The sequence below is a fragment of the Hippocampus bargibanti genome, linkage group LG17, assembly GCF_051943395.1.
Source record: "Hippocampus bargibanti isolate YZ-2025 linkage group LG17, ASM5194339v1, whole genome shotgun sequence".
Classification (NCBI taxonomy): Eukaryota; Metazoa; Chordata; class Actinopteri; order Syngnathiformes; family Syngnathidae; genus Hippocampus; species Hippocampus bargibanti.
In genome coordinates this window covers 8,133,098-8,150,797 of record NC_142750.1, presented here as the reverse complement: position 1 = coordinate 8,150,797, position 17,700 = coordinate 8,133,098, and the positions used below count along the sequence as shown (strand labels likewise).

Sequence of the window (17,700 nt, the reverse complement as noted above, 5' to 3'; positions counted from 1 at the left end):
CCGAATTTGAAAAACCAACCCAAATGTAGAAACCAAATATAAAAGTCTACTTTCAACCTGAATATGAAACTAACACAAACTACAATTTCAAACCCTAATTTGAAACCCCAACGTTGGTTTAAAAACCTACTTTGAAATATGTTAGCCAGTGGCGGACTGTCAATGCCTGCAAAGCCTTCTCTGCTGGCCTAAAAGTATGTGAATCACGGACTGTTGTAAATTATATTTTGTCCATGAATTCTTATGTAAGAATTCCAGCTTGTCTTTCAGCTTCTTTTCATGACCCAAACGTGTCAATCAAACTGTTGCTGTGACTAATCAGAATTCGAGTTGGCAATACAAAATGGGTACCAGCGCCTTCTTGAATGCTCTGGTCAACGTCAGAGTTTTCGCAAACTATGATTGGCTTGTCACTAGTCAATCACAGTTTGCAAAAATTCTGATTACAAGCTGCTAGTGACAAGAGCATACTGGCCAGAGCTAGCACACCGTATCGGTAGCGAGCTGCATAAGCAAATATATTGTGTTGATTTAATAGCAGTTTTGTCAACCCACAATGGCTGAAGGAGTAGAAGAAATGGATTTGATTACAGTTTTACTGTTAAAGCCATTTTCAAGAAGGATTTCAAGAAAAGTTAGACATCATTAAGAAACGTCGGAAAGGTCAAATAATATTGCACGTTTATGAGGTTATTAGTTGAATGATTCGCCATCCTTTGCCAATCACCTTCTTTGCGATGTGTAAGAGCAACTTCTGACCCCATATCATGAATGCACATGTTGATGGTAAAAACTCGGAACAGTTTGATGACACTATTTTTTTCTTCACAAGTTATTTCCTGTCTAACTGTACCCTCTACTACTGTACTGGACATGTAGTTAATCATACCACACTTTTTTTACAGTGGCAGCTGTGGATTGATTCAACACAGATGTAGCACTACTGAAGGCCTAGGAGTGGCATGCACGGCCCGCCACCGGTGTTAGCATTAAGGTAACAGATTTTCAAATGAACTCCAAACTAGGAAAATGTCCATAAAACGCTTGAAGCAAGCCTGTGGCCAAACAGTTGCCTGCTGTAAAAACATTGTTGCCGTTGTTCTTCTTGTCAGGTTGAGGAAGGGAGCTCAAGCAAGTTTCAATCTGTATGTGGAATGCAAGGCTCGGATGCTTTTGTGACAATTTTCCATTCCAACAAGGGGGAATGTAAACATCAAATTGGCGTTTGACTGGAATTTAAAGGGCGTACTTTGACCAATGAATCTTTTCCCCAAAAAGATGTTTTTTTTCTGGCACAAAAAAAACTCGATTTCTCTGGAAATCATTCCATTTTCTAAACGTCTTCTTTCAGATGCACCGAAAGCGCATCGATAAAATGACAGATGAAAACAAAACAATTCTATTTTGCTTTTATTGTTCTTGTACTCTTTCAGTTAGTCATCTTTGTCATTTTTAATTTTATTTTACGTAGTTTTAGTCGTTTGGCAAAACCACTGCTCCAGCTCGGTGATTCCCCCCCCCCCCCCTTAGTTGAGCTAACATTTGACAAAATGTCATGGTACACGACGAAAACAAAAATAGACAAGGCGTGGCAGTAAAACAGGCCAAAATTGAGGTTCATTGATCAAGCTTCATTGATCATGATTAATGTCAATCATAACTTGTGTTAAAATAACTTATTGTGAACAATAATGGAGGAGTTTATCTACAATGACTACTAGAAATGTCTCTGTCTGGATGGATATCTAGCCAGCTATCTATGAGCTGGTTGTCTAGCTATTAGCTAAATAGCTATCTATCTAACTAGCGAGCTATTAGCTAGCTGGCTTGCTTTCTATCTATTTGAGTTACTTGCGGGTTGAGGGAACGCTGGCGCGTGTGGCTGCCGCTGCTCACCCACGGGAAAATCTATCCTGTGACTATAAAGTGACCTTGAGAGTTTTGAAAGGTGCTTATAAATGAAATGTATTATTATTATTATTATTAAAGGAGTCCAAGATTGTGCTTTTTTGCGCCTGTATTGGGCAGCATCTTCACAGGCCCGCTTTGTTCAGCGGAAAGGTCGGTGCAGTTGGACAGTTTGCACCTGGATGAATGCATCGCTTGAGGAGCCCGCGATAAGAAGGAGCGTCAGCGCAGAGCGCCAATGCGTATTTGGAACTGTCGCGGCTTGGAATTGAAGCGGATTTATGTGGGACAGGAGATGTGAGACCATATCTTCGTCAATGGATGCTACAGCTGCGTGTTTGCTTTCAACATTTAGCTTGTAGTCGACGTGCACATTCCACCATGATGTCCCTGATCCACTGGTGAAGAGACGCTTTGATCCTCTCCTCTTTCATGTGGAACTGCTTTGTTTAACAAAGAGGGTACAGAAAGTGCTTAAGAATGAATGTCTCTCTGTGTCTTTGTGTTGTCATGTTATTTGTTATTTATTTTTTTTTTGTTCTTTTGACTTCAAGGCGTTTTTCTACTTTCATTCCTTTCATACCTTTGCTGCTGTGAAATATACATTTCTTTCTTTGCGAGACTAATAACGGCAAATCCAATCCAATTATAAAATTCAGGTGTGAGACAAGACTAAAGTATATTTAAATATCATTTTTGGTCGAACCAAATTTGATATTGTTGATATAAGGAGGAAACTGCTTTTCGGCAGCACGAATATGCCAGCACCGTTTTTGATTAGGAGGAATGTCAGTGTCATTTGACTGTCATCACTAGACAGCTCTGGGGCGATAGTGCTTTTTTTGGCCCACATTTTCACTGCCCTATGCATCTGTGGAACTGTTGCGGCTTGGAATTGAAGCAGATTTACGTAGGACAAGAGATGTGAGACAATTTCTTTTCGTCAATGGATGCTTCAGCTTTGTGTTTGCTTTCAACATTTAGCTTGTAGCAGACGTGCACATTTCACCATGACATCCATGATCCACTGGTGAAAAGGACACTTTGATCCTCTCCTATTTCATCTAGAACAGCTGCGTACAACAAAGAGGGTGTAGAAAGTGCATAAGAAGTCTGTGTCTTTTGTGTTGGGTCATATTATTTGTTATTTTGTTATTTTGACTTCTAGATGGCGCCGCGAGAGTGGCTGCCTTTACAGCAGCTCCTGTAATTTGTTTTTTGACTTCTTTTTCCTTTCCTCATATTTTCAAAGCTTTGCTGCTGCGAAATGTAAATTTCTCCACTGGGGGACTAATACAGGCTAATCCTAATCCAAGTCTTAAACCTAGAATTAACCATTTGTACAAATGGACCCAAATTTCCACGACCCAAACCAGACCCGAACATTGCAAACGTGATGCTCAGGATGTCTCGGTTAAATCATAAAAGCATCATCTCTTGCAGTTTTGGGGGGAATGACTGTTCTCGATGATTTACTGTCAAGTTATGTTGCCCTAACAGAATTCCGGCACATGAGTAAAGACGTGTCCCGACTGGCCCCACGGGTTGCTTCTCTTGCACAGTGACAACATGAGCGTCAACCAGGGACACAATAAGCCTGCAGGTTGGGTGGATTTTGTCTCTATTTGCTCACAGTAAATATGCGCCGCAGATTTGGGTGTGGCTGAGGTGCAACTGGATTTGCTGTCTTTCGGATGACTGACTGACTGAAGACCGACGTACTGTTTGAAAGGGTGGAAACGTTCCTCACAAAAAGGGTGTTGTCCTTTCTAAAAAAAAAAGGGGGGAAAAACTTCTCCTCTGACACTTTATTCCTCCTTTTTTTAGAGCACCTACAGGTCGTTGAAGCAGGTAAGACGCTTTGTCTTTGAGAGATTTTACAGGTCACTTATTGGCATACGTTCATCAAAGATGCAAGTTTGTTAAAGTATTTGGAGGCATTTATATGGCCAGCATTTATGTTATTATTATTTTTTGCTTCGCCTAACATTGGCTGTAACTGAAAAGTTCCGCTCGCTAATTAGCCCGCTGACAGTCAGACCAAAGCGTTTCTCAGAGCTGCAATTCACACATCTCATTATCCGGGCCCAAATCCATCATTTATAAGCGCAGCTGCTCTACCCGTGGCCTCGGAAGGTCAGTGGAATGCCAGCAGAGCAATGTTAGTCAGAAAGAGAGGTCAGGATGATGTTTTTGGCCCAGTCATTTCCGATGATTAGGGTGAAGGAGACAGGAAGAGGAGTGTTCAATTCAATCTCCATTTTCTTTTCTTTTCCCGATTCGCCACCACAGTTGACATGACGGAATCCGCCGAAGCAGTGGCCGCCGACGTGGAGAGCAGGAGGAGTGTGACCATCGAGATCACAAATTTGACCAATAACTATTGTCTCATTAACCCCAAGTAAGTACCAGAAGTGTCATGATGCAACATCAAAACTCTCATTTCGGCCTTTTGGAAAGGTCATTCATTAGTAACATGTACTGGCAATCGACAATATTGCAGATATTTTCCTCAGAATGGGTTCTACATATAGACTGTGTGTGTATATATATATATATATATATATATACAGTAAAGTCTCGTTATATCGATATCGGATATATCGATAGTCCCGGTTATATCGATACTATTTCTGTGCACGCACGGAGAAAATTACATGCAAACAGGGTTGGATATATCGATAGTCCCGGTTATATCGATATTTTTTCGGACTCCCTTGAATATCGATATAACGAGACTTTACTGTATATATATATATATATATATATATATATATATATATATATATATATATATATATATATATATATATATATATATATTTTTTTTTGTTATATATATAATGTATTTATTTATTCTTAGTTATATACACTATATATGCGATAACTGTTTTTGTAATTTCAGTATTTCCAAAAATATACACTCATTTGTTTTAATTTTTATATAGATCAGATGGTACATTGAGATATCGGCCACATATCGTCCAATCAGCGGCTCGAAACAACTTCAACATCTGGTCACTCGTATCTCAAGGAACAACTGTTTTCACAAATACATTTCAGAATACAGGAATTAGCATTAAATTATAGTATTTTTTATAATTTCTAGTCCCTCCAAATTGCAGACAACATTACAAGGACTATTTTGAGTGTATAAGACTATTCACTTATTCTCGTTTGTTCATGGAAAATGTGTAAAAAAAATGTTTTAACTCATTCGCTGCCATTCCCGAATTTATTCGGGAGTTTAAAATATGACATGGAGTGCCATTCCCGAATATGTTCAGGTTTTGTTTTTTTTTTGCGTCGGGGTGCCGATAAAGCGCTGGTCAGGAGCTCTGGCAATGTTTTTCCACAAGAGGGCAGCATTTCCCTTTTTTCCATGTTAGTGCTTTGTTACAGCTTCAGCTATTAAAGCGCTATATAAACCAAAATGTATGCTTTGTGTTGTATTTTGTACATCCGCCCCATTTCAAGTTCAGATAACTCCACACCCATATAATTTAGGAATTAACTATTTTTTCTGATGAAAGAAGAGTGTCTACAGTTTCTAACGCTGTATTGAATGTTTATGTAGTCTTAAACCTCAATATTCTCAATATGGGTCCTGCAATTTGAGTAAAAACCCTGGCACTGGAGTGGACACATTACCTATCTACAGTATTAACTGGCAAGCTATCTATCTATTGGCTAGCTAGCTAGCTTTCTATCTATTTGAGTTACTTCCGGGCTCACCCACGGCACTTACCGTGACTGTAAAGTGACCTTGAGAGTTTTGAAAGGCGCTTAGAAATGAAATGTATTACAGTAAAGTCTGGTTATATCGATATCGGTTATATCGAAGTACTGCTTATTACGATACTATTTCTGTGAACGCAAGGAGAAAATGTACATGCCGCAGGATCGGATATATCGATAGTCCGGTTATATCGATATTTTTCCGACTCCCGAGAATATCGATATAACGAGACTTTACTGTATTAGTATTTTTGCACATTGTCTGGCAGTGAATGAGTTAATAAAAAATAATCGTCTTTCAAAGGTGTGCATTTGCATTATTTGTAGGTCACATCTACGTATTTTAGTCGCAAAATGACATCAGATTGATTTTTTTAATGAGTTAGGTTTATTTCAAGGTACATAAATCATTTTTAGCCACGCAAGCTAGTTGAGAGCGAATCAACAGTGGCTCTGCTGGCTATAATCAAGTAGTTCAATGAATTTTACAGAATCACAGACATTCACTCACAAAATCAACTGATAGCTAAAGGATCAATAAATCGATTAATGGCTGGTCCCTCAACAGGGTGCACCTGGAGAACGGCGAGGTGTACAACCCGCCTCAGCCCACGGTGCGCCCCTTGAAGACGGAGGTGTGCACCTTCACCAAGTCCAGCAGCAAGGCCACAGGCAGCGTGGGCGTCCTCACCTACGACCTTTTCGAGAGGTCGCAGAAAGATTTCATCGAGACGCTAGCCATCATGTTCTCGGTGCCGTGGGACTACAACCTGTACAAGAACTGGTACGCCGTGGGCATCTACAAGAAGGGGCGCGAGTGCAACAAGGACCTGTTCAAGGAGATGTACAACGAGAAGAAGCAGCAGGAGCACGGCTTTGTGCGCGAGCACGGCACCGGCACGGGGATCAACTACGTGGGCAACTACCTGGATGTCAAAGCCACCATGGGCCCACTGGGCAAAGCCATCATGAAGGTGGAGCTGTGGGATAAGCTGTTCACATAGCTGAGCTCGCGAGCAAGCGAGGCGGGCCGTCGTCTTCACGCTTTCTTCTTCAACCCGTGTATTGTACCTGACGTGCGCCTGTACCGCGCGGCCTTTTTTTCCCTTCAATAAACCTGTTTAAGATCGCAGTTCAATGCGTTTACACATCCGGGTGGCTTCCCTTTTTCAAAAGCGGACGCCTTGTTCAATAGCATCGCGTTCAATGACGACATCTTTAGAAATGGAAATGAAAGAACGACTCACCGGCAAGATGGAGGGGACGATTTCCGAAGAAAAGCTGGTATGCGTATTTACCTTGGAACTCTATTCACGTAAGCAAAATCTATCTTTTTTTTCATTTAAGCAGTTTGTCTGTTGATTGACTGTTTGCGGGGGGGGGGGATCTGATTAAAATTCATGTATGCAAAATGGCCTTTTTTGATGGCGGTGAACATGTGCGTTTTTGCGGCATATCCAGCAAGAAGACTTTGAAGTGATCTTGTTTTTCCAGCTCACACACGCAACGAGACAGCGGGCATGGCCCTTATATCCGCAGTAAATATGCAAACCAGGATGCAGTGTTGAAGATTCGGCAACAGCAACAACAAAAAATAAAAAGGCTGGGTTGTTTTGCTAACCTAGTGCCTAAAAATGGGCAGATGTGGAGGATGGAGGAGAACTTTGCAAACAGGCAAACTATAATATACACCACACTGACTAGCCCATATGGAGCTTGGAGCGGGTGTTACAACCCTCCACTAGGGGGCAGACTTTGAAATCGTCATCTCTCCCCAAAAGAGGAAGAGACCTATGAAAGACTGTTGGTGTATTTTTTTGTTTGCATTAAGAGGAATTTTGTTTACTGAAGTTGCCGAGGTGCCTTTATTTGGCTCAACGTAGTGTTTTACGATATTTCACAATTTTCGTTTACTTTTAACGCAGTGGTTTCAAGACAGTACAGTGTATTCATAAGCGCGTCCTGCTGGAACGTGGACCCTTTTCTAACCCGAATCAAAAGTTGAATATAACCATGATGTTATATCAACACTAAACTACAGTCATACTAAACTTAATAAAAAATATATTTTTTGTCATTTTTTTAGGTCTTGATCCTCTTTCCAAATTATGAAAATCCACTTCAAGCAAGCCGGCGGTATGTATTCGTCGCTAACCTCCCATTGACGTGATATATGATATTGTCATTTACGTGACAGGCACAGTGATCTTTTTTATTGATTATGCATTTACATTTGGCACATCACGCTGCCAGGGAGTGACACAATTACATCAGCACAAAACACACATGATCATGTTTGCTCGAAAAGAAGCTAATGTGGATGGACTAGTATTAGATATTAAACTGAAGCATCATGAAGCGATGAGGCATTCCATCCTAATGGTTGGGCTGGGCCAAAGCATCATGAAACTTCATTTGTTGTTCTATTGTGCCGACATGTGGAAAATAAATGTAATGACAGAGAGAGTGATGAGAATTATACCATGGATTTGATGGGGTCAAAATGTATGGAAGAGGATTAGGGCAAAGGAAAAAAGGAAAAAAAAAATAGAGTTGGCGAGATTCGCACTTGTATCTTAAATTCTGACATTGAAGTGTTAAGTCTCACTTTTTGGGCCCAAAAAAAAGACCATGTAGAGTAAGGGGTTTTTGGTAGAAAAAAAACGACATTATATAGTAGGTGTTTTTAACCGGAAAAAAACCACCATGTATAGGCCGTTTCTCAGCCGAAAACAAAGGAATATGTAAAGTAAAGCGTTTTTAGGCCGAAAAAAAACGACCATGCATTTTCAGCCCCGAAAAAAACAACCATGTATAGTAAGGCGTTTTTTAGCCCCAAAAAATTACCATGTATAGTAAAGGGTTTTTAGACCCCAAAAAAATTACCATATATAGTAAGCCGTTTTTAGCCCGAAAAAAAACAACCTTGTATAGTAAGAGGTTTTTAGACCATGTATAGTGAGGCGTTTTTAGCGCAAAAAAAAAAAAAAAAAAATCAGCATGTGTATAGTAAGCCGTTTTTAGCCTGAAAAAAGGACAATGTATAGTAAGGCGTTTTTAGCTGGAAAAAAAGGACCATGTATAGTAAGGCGTTTTTCAGCTGACAAAAACAACCATTTATAGTAAGTCATTTTTAGCTAGAAAAAAACCGAACCTGTATATTAAAGCATTTTGACCGAAAAAAAACCACCATGTATAGTAAGCCGTTTTTAGCCCGAATAAAACTACCATGTATAGTAAGGCGTTTTTAGCCCAAAAAAAACGACCATGTATAGTAAGGCGTTTTTAGCCCGAAAAAAACAACCATGTATAGTAAGGCGTTTTTAGCCCGAAAAAAACAACCATGTATAGTAAGGCGTTTTTGACCGAAAAAAACGACCATGTATAGTAAGGCGTTTTTGACCGAAAAAAACGACCATGTATACTAAGGCGTTTTTAGCGGAAAAAAAACTACCATGTATAGTAAGGCGTTTTTGACCGAAAAAAACGACCATGTATAGTAAGGCGTTTTCAGCCCAAAAAAAACGACCATGTATAGTAAGGCGTTTTTAGCCCGAATAAAACTACCATGTATAGTAAGGCGTTTTTAGCCCGAAAAAAAACGACCAGGTATCGTAAGGCGTTTTTCACGGAAAAAAAAAGACCATTTTGAGTAAGGCGTTTTTAGCCCGAAAAAAACGACCATGTATAGTAAGCCGTTTTTGACCAAAAAAAACGACCATGTATAGTAAGGCGTTTTTAGCCTGAATAAAACGACCATGTATAGTAAGGCGTTTTTGACCGAAAAAACGACCATGTATAGTAAGGCGTTTTTAGCCCGAAAAAAAACGACCATGTACACTAAGGCGTTTTTGACAGAAAAAGACGACCATGTATAGTAAGCCGTTTTTAGCCCGAAAAAAACGACCATGTATAGTAAGGCATTTTTAGCCTGAATAAAACGACCATGTATAGTAAGGCGTTTTTGACCGAAAAAACGACCATGTATAGTAAGGCGTTTTTGACCGAAAAAAACGACCATGTTTAGTAAGGCGTTTTTGACCGAAAAAAAACGACCATGTTTAGTAAGGCGTTTTTAGCCCGAATAAAACTACCATGTATAGTAGGGCGTTTTTAGCCCGAAAAAAAACGACCAGGTATCGTAAGGCGTTTTTGACCGAAAAAAAAGACCATGTATAGTAAGGCGTTTTTAGCCCGAAAAAAACCACCATGTATAGTAAGGTGTTTTTGACCGAAAAAAACGACCATGTATAGTAAGGCGTTTTTGACCGAAAAAAAACGACCATGTACACTAAGGCGTTTTTGACAGAAAAAAACGACCATGTATACTAAGGCGTTTTTGACAGAAAAAAACGACCATGTTTAGTAAGGCGTTTTTGACCGAAAAAAACCACCATGTATAGTAAGGCGTTTTTGACCCAAAAAAACGACCATGTATACTAAGGCGTTTTTGACAGAAAAAAACGACCATGTATAGTAAGGCGTTTTTAGCCTGAATAAAACGACCATGTATAGTAAGGCGTTTTTGACCGAAAAAAACGACCATGTATCGTAAGGCGTTTTTCACCAAAAAAACGACCATGTATAGTAAGGCGTTTTTAGCCCGAAAACAACAACCATGTATAGTAAGGCGTTTTTGACCGAAAAAAACAACCATGTATAGTAAGGCGTTTTTGACCAAAAAAAACGACCATGTATACTAAGGCGTTTTTGACAGAAAAAAACGACCATGTATACTAAGGCGTTTTTGACAGAAAAAAACGACCATGTTTAGTAAGGCGTTTTTGACTGAAAAAAACCACCATGTATAGTAAGTCGTTTTTGACCAAAAAAAACGACCATGTATAGTAAGGCGTTTTTGACCGAAAAAAAACGACCATGTATAGTAAGGCGTTTTTAGCCTGAATAAAACGACCATGTATAGTAAGGCGTTTTTGACCGAAAAAAACGACCATGTATAGTAAGGCGTTTTTGACCGAAAAAAACGACCATGTATAGTAAGGCGTTTTTAGCCTGAATAAAACGACCATGTATAGTAAGGCGTTTTTGACCGAAAAAAACGACCATGTATACTAAGGCGTTTTTGACAGAAAAAAACGACCATGTTTAGTAAGGCGTTTTTGACCGAAAAAAACGACCATGTTTAGTAAGGCGTTTTTGACCGAAAAAAAAAAACGACCATGTTTAGTAAGGCCTTTTTGACCGAAAAAAACGACCATGTATAGTAAGGCATTTTCAGCCCAAAAAAAACGACCATGTATAGTAAGGCATTTTCAGCCCCGAAAAAAACAACCATGTATAGTAAGGCGTTTTTAGCCCGAAAAAATAAAACTACCATGTATAGTAAGGCGTTTTTGACCGAAAAAAAGACCATGTATAGTAAGGCGTTTTTAGCCCGAAAAAAACGACGATGTATAGTAAGCCGTTTTTGACCGAAAAAAACGACCATGTATACTAAGGCGTTTTTAGCCTGAATAAAACGACCATGTATAGTAAGGCGTTTTTGACCGAAAAAAACGACCATGTATAGTAAGGCGTTTTTGACCGAAAAAAAACGACCATGTATAGTAAGGCGTTTTTAGCCCGAAAAAAACGACCATGTATAGTAAGGCGTTTTTGACCAAAAAAACGACCATGTATAGTAAGGCGTTTTTAGCCCGAAAAAAAACGACCATGTATAGTAAGGCGTTTTTGACCAAAAAAAACGACCATGTATAGTAAGGCGTTTTTAGCCCGAAAAAAACGACCATGTATAGTAAGGCGTTTTTGACCGAAAAAAACGACCATGTATAGTAAGGCGTTTTTAGACCGAAAAAAACGACCATGTATAGTAAGGCGTTTTTCACGGAAAAAAAACGACCATGTATAGTAAGGCGTTTTTAGCCCGAAAAAAACGACCATGTATAGTAAGGCGTTTTTGACCAAAAAAAACGACCATGTATAGTAAGGCGTTTTTAGCCTGAAAAAAACGACCATGTATAGTAAGGCGTTTTTGACCGAAAAAACGACCATGTATAGTAAGGCGTTTTTGACCGAAAAAAAACGACCATGTATAGTAAGGCGTTTTTGACCGAAAAAAACGACCATGTATAGTAAGGCGTTTTTAGCCCGAAAAAAACGACCATGTATAGTAAGGCGTTTTTAGCCTGAATAAAACGACCATGTATAGTAAGGCGTTTTTGACCGAAAAAAAGACCATGTATAGTAAGGCGTTTTTGACCGAAAAAAACGACCATGTATACTAAGGCGTTTTTGACGGAAAAAAACGACCATGTATAGTAAGCCGTTTTTAGCCCGAAAAAAATGACCATGTATAGTAAGCCGTTTTTGACCGAAAAAAACGACCATGTATAGTAAGGCGTTTTTAGCCTGAATAAAACGACCATGTATAGTAAGGCGTTTTTAGCCCGAATAAAACTACCATGTATAGTAAGGCGTTTTTAGCCCGAAAAAAAAACGACCATGTATAGTAAGGCGTTTTTGACCGAAAAAAACGACCATGTATAGTAAGGCGTTTTTAGCCTGAATAAAACGACCATGTATAGTAAGGCGTTTTTGACCGAAAAAAACGACCATGTATACTAAGGCGTTTTTAGCCTGAATAAAACGACCATGTATAGTAAGGCGTTTTTAGCCCGAAAAAAAACGACCATGTACACTAAGGCGTTTTTGACCGAAAAAAACGACCATGTATAGTAAGGCGTTTTTGACCGAAAAAAACGACCATGTATAGTAAGGCGTTTTTGACCGAAAAAAACCACCATGTATAGTAAGGCGTTTTTGACCAAAAAAACGACCATGTATAGTAAGGCGTTTTTAGCCCGAAAAAAAACGACCATGTATACTAAGGCGTTTTTGACAGAAAAAAACGACCATGTTTAGTAAGGCGTTTTTGACCGAAAAAAACGACCATGTATAGTAAGGCGTTTTTGACCGAAAAAAACGACCATGTATAGTAAGGCGTTTTTGACCGAAAAAAACGACCATGTATAGTAAGGCGTTTTTAGCCCGAAAAAAACGACCATGTATAGTAAGGCGTTTTTAGCCCGAAAAAAACGACCATGTATAGTAAGGCGTTTTTGACCAAAAAAACGACCATGTATAGTAAGGCGTTTTTGACCGAAAAAAACGACCATGTATAGTAAGGCGTTTTTGACCGAAAAAAACGACCATGTATAGTAAGGCGTTTTTGAAAAAAAACGACCATGTATAGTAAGGCGTTTTTAGCCCGAAAAAAACGACCATGTATAGTAAGGCGTTTTTGACCGAAAAAAACGACCATGTATAGTAAGGCGTTTTTAGCCCGAAAAAAACGACCATGTATAGTAAGGCGTTTTTGACCGAAAAAAACGACCATGTATAGTAAGGCGTTTTTAGCCTGAAAAAAACGACCATGTATAGTAAGGCGTTTTTAGCCCGAAAAAAACGACCATGTATAGTAAGGCGTTTTTAGCCCGAAAAAAAAAACGACCATGTATAGTAAGGCGTTTTTGACCGAAAAAAACGACCATGTATAGTAAGGCGTTTTTAGCCCGAAAAAAACGACCATGTATAGTAAGGCGTTTTTAAAACGACCAAAAAAAAAACGACCATGTATAGTAAGGCGTTTTTGACCGAAAAAAACGACCATGTATAGTAAGGCGTTTTTAGCCTGAATAAAACGACCATGTATAGTAAGGCGTTTTTAGCCCGAAAAAAAACGACCATGTATACTAAGGCGACCGAAAAAAACGACCATGTATAGTAAGGCGTTTTTAGCCCGAAAAAAAAACGACCATGTATAGTAAGGCGTTTTTGACCGAAAAAAACGACCATGTATAGTAAGGCGTTTTTAGCCTGAATAAAACGACCATGTTTAGTAAGGCGTTTTTGACCGAAAAAAACGACCATGTTTAGTAAGGCGTTTTTGACCGAAAAAAGACGACCATGTATAGTAAGGCGTTTTTGACCAAAAAAACGACCATGTATAGTAAGGCGTTTTTGACCGAAAAAAACGACCATGTATACTAAGGCGTTTTTGACAGAAAAAAACCACCATGTTTAGTAAGGCGTTTTTGTCCGAAAAAAACGACCATGTTTAGTAAGGCGTTTTTGACCGAAAAAAAAAACGACCATGTTTAGTAAGGCGTTTTTGACCGAAAAAAACGACCATGTATAGTAAGGCGTTTTCAGCCCAAAAAAAACGACCATGTATAGTAAGGCATTTTCAGCCCCGAAAAAAACAACCATGTATAGTAAGGCGTTTTTAGCCCGAAAAAAAAAACCACCAGGTATCGTAAGGCGTTTTTGACCGAAAAAAAAGACCATGTATAGTAAGGCGTTTTTAGCCCGAAAAAAACGACCATGTATAGTAAGGCGTTTTTGACCGAAAAAAACGACCATGTATAGTAAGGCGTTTTTAGCCTGAAAAAAACGACCATGTATAGTAAGGCGTTTTTGACCGAAAAAACGACCATGTATAGTAAGGCGTTTTTAGCCCGAAAAAAACGACCATGTATAGTAAGGCGTTTTTGACCAAAAAAACGACCATGTATAGTAAGGCGTTTTTAGCCCGAAAAAAAACGACCATGTATAGTAAGGCGTTTTTAGCCCGAAAAAAACGACCATGTATAGTAAGGCGTTTTTAGCCCGAAAAAAACGACCATGTATAGTAAGGCGTTTTTAGCCCGAAAAAAACGACCATGTATAGTAAGGCGTTTTTAGCCCGAAAAAAACGACCATGTATAGTAAGGCGTTTTTAGCCCAAAAAAACGACCATGTATAGTAAGGCGTTTTTAGCCCGAAAAAAACGACCATGTATAGTAAGGCGTTTTTAGCCCGAAAAAAACTACCATATATAGGAAGGCGTTTTTGACCGAAAAAAACAACCATGTATAGTAAGGCGTTTTTAGCCCGAAAAAAAACGACCATGTATAGTAAGGCGTTTTTGACCGAAAAAAACGACCATGTATCGTAAGGCGTTTTTGACCAAAAAAACGACCATGTATAGTAAGGCGTTTTTGACCGAAAAAAACGACCATGTATCGTAAGGCGTTTTTGACCAAAAAAACGACCATGTATAGTAAGGCGTTTTTGACCGAAAAAAACGACCATGTATAGTAAGGCGTTTTCAGCCCAAAAAAAAACGACCATGTATAGTAAGGCATTTTCAGCCCCGAAAAAAACAACCATGTATAGTAAGGCGTTTTTAGCCCGAATAAAACTACCATGTATAGTAAGGCGTTTTTAGCCCGAAAAAAAAAACGACCAGGTATCGTAAGGCGTTTTTGACCGAAAAAAAAGACCATGTATAGTAAGGCGTTTTTGACCGAAAAAAAACGACCATGTATAGTAAGGCATTTTCAGCCCCGAAAAAAACAACCATGTATAGTAATTTTAGCCCGAAAAAAAGAAGATGTATCAAGGAGGATCAGAACTTGATGACCTCACACAGAAAAGACTGAGCCAGACTTGAACCCCGGACATCCACAGCGCAACAGCAACACACTTGTCACTCAGCCACCGAGCAGGTAACAGAAAGTTGCCAACGTACCTCATGGTGAGTAAGCCCTTCCCCCCCCCCCAAAAAAAAACAACCAAGGTATAGTATGCCGTTTTCAGCCCGAAAAAAAAACAACCATGTTTAGTAAGGCGTTTTTGACCGAAAAAAACGACCATGTATAGTAAGGCATTTTCAGCCCAGAAAAAAACAACCATGTATAGTAAGGCGTTTTTAGCCCGAATAAAACTACCATGTATAGTAAGGCGTTTTTAGCCCGAAAAAAAACGACCATGTATAGTAAGGCGTTTTTGACCGAAAAAAAGACCATGTATAGTAAGGCGTTTTTGACCGAAAAAAACGACCATGTATAGTAAGGCGTTTTTGACCGAAAAAAACGACCATGTATAGTAAGGCGTTTTTAGCCCGAATAAAACGACCATGTATAGTAAGGCGTTTTTAGCCTACAAAAAAAAAGACCATGTATAGTAAGGCGTTTTTGACCGACAAAAACGACCATGTATAGTAAGGCGTTTTTGACAGAAAAAAACGACCATGTATAGTAAGGCGTTTTTGACCGAAAAAAACGACCATGTATAGTAAGGCGTTTTTGACCGAAAAAAACGACCATGTATAGTAAGGCGTTTTTGACCGAAAAAAACGACCATGTATAGTAAGGCGTTTTTGACCGAAAAAAACGACCATGTATAGTAAGGCGTTTTTGACCGAAAAAAACGACCATGTATAGTAAGGCGTTTTCAGCCTGAATAAAACGACTATGTATCGTAAGGCGTTTTTGACCGAAAAAAACGACCATGTATAGTAAGGCGTTTTTGACCGAAAAAAACGACCATGTTTAGTAAGGCGTTTTTGACCGAAAAAAACGACCATGTATAGTAAGGCATTTTCAGTCCCGAAAAAAACAACCATGTATAGTAAGGCGTTTTTAGCAAAAAAAAAACGACCATGTATAGTATGGCATTTTTAGCCTAAAAAAAAACAACCATGTATAGTAAGGCGTTTTTAGCCCGAAATAAAGAAGATGTATCAAGGAGGATCAGAACTTGATGACCTCACACAGAAAAGACTGAGCCAGACTTGAACCCCGGACATCCACAGCGCAACAGCAACACACTTATCACTCAGCCACCGAGTAGGTAACAGAAAGTTGCCAACGTACCTCATGGTGAGTAAGCCCTTCCCCCCAAAAAAAACAACCAAGGTATAGTATGCCATTTTTAGCGGAAAAAAACTACCATGTATAGTAAGGCGATTTTGACCGAAAAAAACGACCATGTTTAGTAAGGCGTTTTTGACCGAAAAAAACGACCATGTTTAGTAAGGCGTTTTTGACCGAAAAAAACGACCATGTATAGTAAGGCTCTTTCGCCCGAAAAAAACAACCATGTATAGTAAGGCGTTTTTGACCGAAAAAAAACGACCATGTATAGTAAGGCGTTTTTGACCGAAAAAAACAACCATGTATAGTAAGGCGATTTTGACCGAAAAAAAACGACCATGTATAGTAAGGCGTTTTTGACCGAAAAAAACGACCATGTTTAGTAAGGCGTTTTTAGCCCGAATAAAACGACCATGTATAGTAAGGCGTTTTTGACGGAAAAAAACGACCATGTATAGTAAGGCGTTTTTGACCGAAAAAAACGACCATGTATAGTAAGGCGTTTTTGACCGAAAAAAACGACCATGTTTCGTAAGGCGTTTTTTGACCGAAAAAAACGACCATGTATAGTAAGGCGTTTTTGACGGAAATAAAACGACCATGTATAGTAAGGCGTTTTTGACCGAAAAAAAAACGACCATGTATAGTAAGGCGTTTTTGACCGAAAAAAAACGACCATGTATAGTAAGGCGTTTTTGACCGAAAAAAACGACCATGTATAGTAAGGCGTTTTTGACAGAAAAAAAACGACCATGTTTAGTAAGGCGTTTTTGACCGAAAAAAACGACCATGTTTAGTAAGGCGTTTTTGACCGAAAAAAACGACCATGTATAGTAAGGCGTTTTTAGCCCGAATAAAACGACCATGTATAGTAAGACCATTATTAAGGCGTTTTTGAAAAAAAAACGACCATGTTTAGTAAGGCGTTTTTGACCGAAAAAAACGACCATGTATAGTAAGGCGTTTTTGACCGAAAAAAACGACCATGTATAGTAAGGCGTTTTTAGCCCGAATAAAACGACCATGTATAGTAAGGCGTTTTTGACCGAAAAAAACGACCATGTATAGTAAGGCGTTTTTGACCAAAAAAAACGACCATGTATAGTAAGGCGTTTTTGACCGAAAAAAAACGACCATGTATAGTACGGCGTTTTTGACCGAAAAAAACGACCATGTTTAGTAAGGCGTTTTTGACCGAAAAAAACGACCATGTATAGTAAGGCGTTTTTAGCCCGAATAAAACGACCATGTATAGTAAGGCGTTTTTGACGGAAAAAAACCACCATGTATAGTAAGCCGTTTTTGACCGAAAAAAAAACAACCATGTATAGTAAGGCGATTTTGACCGAAAAAAAAACGACCATGTATAGTAAGGCGTTTTTGACCGAAAAAAACG

General features: G+C 39.0%; 1 protein-coding gene across 1 annotated transcript; it reads left to right on the top strand.

The window, feature by feature from the left end:
* The first annotated feature begins 3,598 nt into the window (after positions 1–3,598).
* On the top strand, positions 3,599–6,794 carry apnl (actinoporin-like protein). The gene is made up of 3 exons (XM_089018941.1): positions 3,599–3,759; positions 4,201–4,309; positions 6,215–6,794. Exons 2-3 carry the CDS (start codon positions 4,206–4,208, stop codon positions 6,648–6,650), a joined length of 540 nt encoding a protein of 179 aa, XP_088875067.1. The 5' UTR covers positions 3,599–3,759; positions 4,201–4,205; the 3' UTR covers positions 6,651–6,794.
* Positions 6,795–17,700: the final 10,906 nt, after the last annotated feature.

What these genes read in the sequence shown, in the direction of transcription:
- apnl (XM_089018941.1), top strand. Translation starts at nt 4,206, where the DNA reads ATGACGGAATCCGCCGAAGCAGTGGCCGCCGACGTGGAGAGCAGGAGG. An exon ending in TATTGTCTCATTAACCCCAA is followed by an intron (nt 4,310 to 6,214) that starts GTAAGTACCAGA and finishes GTCCCTCAACAG; the next exon opens with GGTGCACCTGGAGAACGGCG.